The following is a 7,084-nucleotide window of genomic DNA, read 5'->3' on the forward strand; positions in this document are numbered from 1 at the left end:
TTCTCCTTTTCCATGTTTGCACATTGAAATTTGCCAAGATTGGTTTGCTGGGCCTATGTTGCCTTTGAGATCGTATAGGAGCCCAGGAATGAAAATTAACCCCATCATGTCATACCATTTGTAAAAGTAGACAATCCAGGGTATATAAAATGGGGTATGTCCAGTCTTTTGTAGTAGCCACTTAGCCACAAATACTTTCCAAAGTTAGAGTTCATATTTGTTTTTTGCATTTTATTACACATAAACTGAACAGTTTTACTGTTTTAAACACTCATATTTGTGTTCAGCGAAGTCTCCCAAGCATAACAATACCCCCCCATGTACAGGTTTTATGATGTTTTGGAAAGTTACAGGGTCAAAATAGTTCTTGCCCAATTCAGTTTGCCAGATTGGTTTGCTGGGTCTGTGTTGCCGTTTGAGACCATATGGTAGCCCAGGAATGTGAAATAACCCCATCATGGCATACCATTTTCAAATGTAGATAACTCAGGGTATTCAAAATGGTGTATGTCCAGTCTTTTGTAGTAGCCACTTCGTTACAAACGCTTGCGAAAGGTAGCATTTTTATTTGTTTTTTTATAAAAAAAAAAAATTACATTTATATTATTAGAGCGGCCACGTGGAATCTGTGGGTCCTAATTTCCAGTGGGGGACTGTCTGGGCTGAGCCCAGACAGTCCCCCCTCAGAAGAAGACCTATCGCCGGTGGGGGAACGGCGGCGATCAGTAAGTCCATAGGGAGGGTAGGAATTTTTTTTTTTTTTTAAATTAAATTTTATTTATTTTTTTACTGAGTGCCTCGACCTCTCGAGCCACTCAATACCGAAGAGCATCGGAAGCCTGCCTGATGGGTTACCTAACTGTATAGAGGCCCGTTGTCCTGTATAACATAATCCAGAAGTTAAAGTAGAATGTTAGAAGTACTAAAAAAAAAAAAAATAGAAGGAAAAATGTGCTGTATTAATGGTAGGAAGATATATTACTAAATGTTACCATACATATTTGGTGGTAGTAGTGAAAAAGCTGAAATAGTATTGTAGAAAATAGGAACAAGTTGATTAGGCTTACTAAAACAAAACTTCTTTCTCTTGGTTTAGTTCAGAGAGTATAGATCTGTGTGTGTGTGTTAGAATGGAAAAAGTGAAGTTCTAGGGAGAAGTGAAACCATTCAGTTGGTTTCCATGGTGACTGCTTTGTTTTTAAAGGGACTCTCCAGGCAGCCGAATTTACTCACCTGGTTCCAGCGCCGGGAGCCTCGTGAAGCCGCACGCCCTTTATTTCGTCAAAATGACGAAATAGGCGGGCACGAGCAGGGAGCAATCAGACGCTTCCATTTGGAAGCGTCATTGCTCCCTTGTGCGCATGCGCAGCTTCGCCACACATGCGCACATACTTCAGAGGGCAGCATTTATGCCGCCCTCTGAAGTCCTGAGCGCACTACCGCGCATGCGCGCGGGGTGAGCGGCCGCGAGCTGAGCTGACTGACAGCTCACCTCTGCTGACAGGCTGGAGAGAGAAGGCGCAAACAGTGCCTTCTCTCTCCTGCACACGTCACACGTATTTTAATACGCCTGACGTGTCCAGGGCCTTTTTAGGGCCCTGCGTGATAGGAAGTCCCTCTGGTGGCCGTCTGAGTGACGGCCACTGGAGGTATTCCTATCAATCACTGTAAACACTGTATTTTCTCTGAAAATACAGTGTTTACATTAGATTGCCTGCAGGGAGCTATAGATCATACCTGAACAACTACATTAAGCTGTAGTTATTCGGGTGAATATAGTGTCCCTTTAACATTTGTCCCAATCTATTTACACTGAATACCAAATCTCTTATGGCTCCAATCGCTTGTTCTTTGCTTCTACATGGGACTTACTGCAAACACAGATCTTGACACTCTACAACTTTTGGCACTCCAGACTACATCTCCCATAATAACGTAACAGCCATAATGCTAGAAAAAAGAATCGGGATTGATGCAGTCCACAACATTTGAGAGACAGATCCCGGAGTGTATTCACTAAACCCTGGATTGTAGTAAATTCAAATTTCTAATGGTAAGCACTATGAGTAACTATAAATGTTTTAAGATTTTCCCATAAAATATTAAACATTTAATGTTTGCACATTGGCGTACACACAATCCATGGGGCCCCAGTGCGAAACTGATCCAGGCCCTCCCCCCCCCCCCACTAATCGTAATTAAGTTGAATGAGTCTTAACTCATAGTAGATTGGAGGTTAAGACAGACCCTAATACCTGATCGAAGTGAAATGACGCCTGTGCGGAAACCTACTGTTAGAGATTCTAAACATCACTAGTGTCAACAGTTGTTCATAAGGATGAAAGGATGGGAGACATCATGGCCTACATCCCTGTCATGCTGTCTGTGTTTCCAACTTGGGTGCCAGCACAAGGTAGGGGAGCCCAGAGCTAGAAACCGAAGTCTATACAGCACAATTTTCCGAGCCAAAGCAGGGAATGGCATGCCTTTATGTCAGAGCTCGGCGGTAAAAGTGGAATGGTACAAGATCGCCAGGAACTGGGGCTGGGGTATCCTGGGTTACGGTTGGAGTGCATGGTCTAGGTGGCTTGAAGGGTTTGGCTGGGGAGCCTGGATTGTAATATCTTACTAGTTCTGAGGTGTGCAACATCTACATGTAGAGTGTGCTCTCAGCCAATGAGTGTCTCCCTGCACCTCCGTGCTCAGACCAGTGCCAAGCTACCCAGCTGGACTCCAGGTAAGTTGTCAAAACCTCCCTCCATTTGGAGTAAAGACCAGATAAAAAAGTTTTTACTTATCTTTAACTCCAGCGCTGAGACTCCCTCGGTGCTGCAGGCTGCTCCGCCTCCTGTGATGTCATGCAGCTCTCAAACCAATGGCCAATCCATTACTCCTCACAGAAGAGCATTAGAAACTGATGCACAGCGAGTCCCGCCTCGTTTCTAAATACTTCTCATAGGAAAGGGAGGTTATTTCACATGCAGAGCAAAACACCATGCTGCACCAATCAGCACCTTCCCATAGAAATGCATTGAATCGATGCATCTCTATGGGGAAGTTCAGCACCTCCATGCCTAGTGTGGACACACTGTGCAGCACTGGACTAGAAAGCACCTCTAGTGGCCATCTGAGTGACTGCCACTAGAGGTGTTACTAGGCAGCGACGTAAACACTGCCTTTCTTTTCTATGAAAAGGCAGTGTTTACAGTGCTAACACTGCAGGGACAGGCTATAGACACCAGAAAAACGACATTAAAGGGACTCTCCAGTGCCAGGAAAACAATCCGTTTTCCTGGCACTGCAGGTCCCCTCTCCCTCCCACCACCCATCCCCGGTAGCTGAAGGGGTGAAAACCCCTTCAGGTCACTTACCTGAGACCCCGCCGATGTCCGTCGGCGGTGGTTTCTGCTCGCCGCCGCTCCTCCCAGTGATTACGTCCCACTGATCCCGCAATACAATGCTTTCCTATGGACGCTGGCGTCTTCTCACTGTGATTTTCAATGAGACAGCCACTAGAGGCTGGATTAACCCTAATATAAACATAGCAGTTTCTCTGAAACTGCTATGTTTATAGAAGAAAGGGTTAATCCTAGCTGGACCAGGCACCCAGACCACTTCATTAAGCTGAAGTGGTCTGGATGCCTAGAGTGGTCCTTTAAACTATGGGTCCCAATAACAGAGGAAGTACAGTTTGTGTTTTTTCATGCCTACAAGTTCATAGAATGTGGACAATGACATTAATCAGCATTCTAACATGACAAGGCCAGAGGGCACTGCTTTTTGTTGCTAATGTAAGCTTTCGGAACTACAACTCCCGTGATGCCGCGCGGCAACGGCCTGCCAAGAGTCCGGAAGTGCAGTTGTGGGAGGTGGTTTAGCGGCTGTCACGTGATAACCAGGAAGGGAGCGACCGCTCAGCTCTAATAGCAGTTGAGTGAAAGTGGGAGAAGGGACGGCTGTCAGCATGAGAGAGGCGGAGACGGCGCCAGAGACAGCTGGAGGGACAGTGCGAGAGACGTGAAGAGACTGCCCTTCTGAGAGCAGCAGAGCTGGTACTAAAGAGCTGACACTCACCCACAGAAAGTGAGCTGTGGAAACAGAGAGTCTGCACTCAGCGAGTGGGGTTTGGAGAAATGTTATGTAGAAGCAGCCAGTGCAGTGCAAAGATTGACAGACTGGACCCAAACATGAGTACATTCACTCACACAGCCAGCACACAGGTGTAGGAGATACACCCAGATACCAGCATTGACCCAGAGACTGCTTGCTCAACCAGGAGGCACTGACTGGAGGCAGAGATGGTGAATTCTGGAGACAAAGGCTTCGAGAGAGAGAGAGAGAGAGTTAAACACTGAGCCACAGCTTGGATCCTGAGATACAGCTCTGCTCCAGGCAAGGTTGGACCCAGAAACACAGCTTTGGTCCAAACAACGTTGGACCCAGAAACACAGCTTTGGTCCACACAAGGTTTGACCCATAAACACAGCTTTGGTCCACACAAGGTTTGACCCATAAACACAGCTTTGGTCCACACAAGGTTGGGTCCAGAAACACCGATCTAACAAGGTTAGGTCTAGAGACTCAGCAAGGGGTTAAATAAACAGGCACCTCCTGAAAGAAGAGTGAGAGCAGAGGGACTTGTATCTAGAAACATATTTTGGAGGTGAGGAGGTGACCTTATGAGACTTAAACCCCAAGGAATACCTTGCAGACATCACTTGCAATAATAGCTGGAGGGAGTGTAGATGGGGTGCTGGCCACCTTTGTGACATTAATTTAAGAGCACTGCACAATGCAGAGCTTCCCATGGTTCATTTTCTTGGGCTGTGTGCTGTCCACCACGTTAACACAAGCCATTCTGGAAAACCACAACAAGTCTGAACAGCGTGCAGATTCCATCACTGACATTCCTGCCGTTAATCAAGGATTGGGATTATCTTTTCTCTCTGTCACACCTCTCAATCCCAGCACGTGGTCCTCTTCCCTGCCCCTTCCCACTCATAAATCAGCAGGAATTTTACAGATTGGAGATGGTTGCTGCTTACAGTATGATTTTCCAGAACACAGCAGAGGTGTGATTGTGATCAGTGCTGGATCGGCTGCTCACAGTGCAACCCTCACCGTCCTGTCCCTGGATACATCCGTACTTGAGATCTTAAACGTGAGCCGTAGCACAGAGGGATTGCCAGGGAATTTCCTGGCACAAATAAAGTCTGGCATGGGCGGTATGGCACCACTTGTCCTGCGACTGCAACAGCAAGGATCAGTGATTGATGAAAGAGAGGACTTCTCCATACATGTGGTTCCCCGCGAAGCACCAGAATATACAGGGTCTACAGCAAGTCACTTCTCTGAAAGTCCCATCCTCTACGCACTGCTGCCTCTACTCTTTATTAATAAATGTGCCTTTGGATGCAAAGTGGACTTGGAAGTGTTGAAGGGTCTAATGGGTCGACCGCACCCAATCCTACTGGGAATTTTGGGTCAGTTTGTGTTGATGCCACTATATGCATACCTCCTGTCCTTGCTTCTTGGCCTCTCTCAGCCTTTAGCATTAGGACTGGTGGTTACCTGCTCTTCTCCTGGCGGTGGCGGGGGCTATCTTTACAGCCTTTTGTTGGGTGGTGATGTTACCCTAGCTATATCAATGACCTTGGTTTCTACAGTAGCTGCAGTAGGCCTGATGCCACTTTCTTCCTCTCTCTATGGACATTTTCTTGGAGTCCATCAGACATTACACATACCCTTCTTTAAGATCCTGGCCACACTGCTCTTCATAGCTGTGCCGATCTCTACAGGCATGGTAATTAAATGGAAATTTCCCCAGGTGTCACGGCTTCTGCTGCTCCTCATTAAGCCATTTAGTGTTTTACTGATGGTGGGTGGACTAGTCATGGCCTACCAGATGGGATCTTCTCTACTAAGCCAGGTGCCCACTACCCTGGTGGTAGCTGGACTAAGTGTACCTCTCGTGGGATTGAATGCAGGCTACCTACTTGCATCTTGTCTAAAGCTTCCCATTGCCCATCGTCGAACGGTCAGCATAGAGGTTGGGGTACAGAATAGCTTGTTGGCCCTTGCAGTCCTGCAACTTTCTTTTCAACGTGCTGAGGCTGACCTGTCTTCTCAGGCTCCATTCCTGGTGGCACTAAGTGGGACATCCGAGATGTTATTGTTGGTCCTGTTACATATAAGCTACAAAAAGCTCAAAGACTATCTCTGAGTAGGATACTGAGTATCTACGATATAAATTATGCCATCCTGCTTGAAAAATAACAGAAGTTTACATGTATTAATTCCCGGCCTCGTGCACTTTTTGTGTTCTTCTCCTGTGGGGGGTGGCACAAATTCCTCCAATTTTGTGATTGTCCATTTCATAATTTTGCACTTGTACTTTCTTTTTTACATGCCTATGTTTGTCTAATTACTGGGCTTCAAAACCTTGTGCAATATTATGGTAAAGTCATGTCCTTTTTTTTTTGAGTCCCCAATACATCTAATAATTTATCAATGTTGGTCAGGTAGAAATAGTCCCTTTTTTGCACCCCAGAGCTTATTGCTAATGAGTATCTCATATTTAACTTACTCGTGGAAGGTAAATTCCAGTTCCTTATATCTATTTAAAAGTTGACTATTATATACCATAAGAATAAGTTCCCCTCTCAAATACACGCTTCGTTTGCCATTTCATACATGTTGATCTAGGCCAAAGCTCTGTGTTCAGTAAGCTTCATGCACTGAAGGGAAAAACTGTTATTTTTATAGGGGTGATTTTTGTAATGTTAAGCAGGGTAATGGTCAGGTATCTTTTTTGTCATACATGTAAATAAAATGAGTAATCTCTTGATGTCCTGTTTTTGTATTTTGTGTTACAATGGGGATAATTTTGTCTGGCTTTTAAGTGTATACCAGACCTTTCAGTCCATCAGTTTCATAAGGTCTCCATAAAACTGGTATTTTTTACCAAAATGAACACGTCTTCAAAACTGCTCCTCTTTGTCATTGCCAGGGTTCAGCACTGCTGGACAGATGAAATGCATATTGTATGAATGAAATCTAAAAAGGTTTGTACCTCACAGGCATC

The 7,084-nt window shown here is 45.4% G+C and overlaps 1 protein-coding gene across 1 annotated transcript; it reads left to right on the forward strand.

Annotated features, from left to right (window-relative positions):
- The first annotated feature begins 3,894 nt into the window (after positions 1 to 3,894).
- Positions 3,895 to 6,827, forward strand: SLC10A3 (solute carrier family 10 member 3). Its single transcript, XM_063432551.1, has one exon. The coding sequence runs from the start codon at positions 4,793 to 4,795 to the stop codon at positions 6,221 to 6,223; it is 1,431 nt and encodes a 476-aa protein (XP_063288621.1). The 5' UTR covers positions 3,895 to 4,792; the 3' UTR covers positions 6,224 to 6,827.
- Positions 6,828 to 7,084: the final 257 nt, after the last annotated feature.

The sequence above is a fragment of the Pelobates fuscus genome, chromosome 9, assembly GCF_036172605.1.
Source record: "Pelobates fuscus isolate aPelFus1 chromosome 9, aPelFus1.pri, whole genome shotgun sequence".
Classification (NCBI taxonomy): domain Eukaryota; kingdom Metazoa; phylum Chordata; class Amphibia; order Anura; family Pelobatidae; genus Pelobates; species Pelobates fuscus.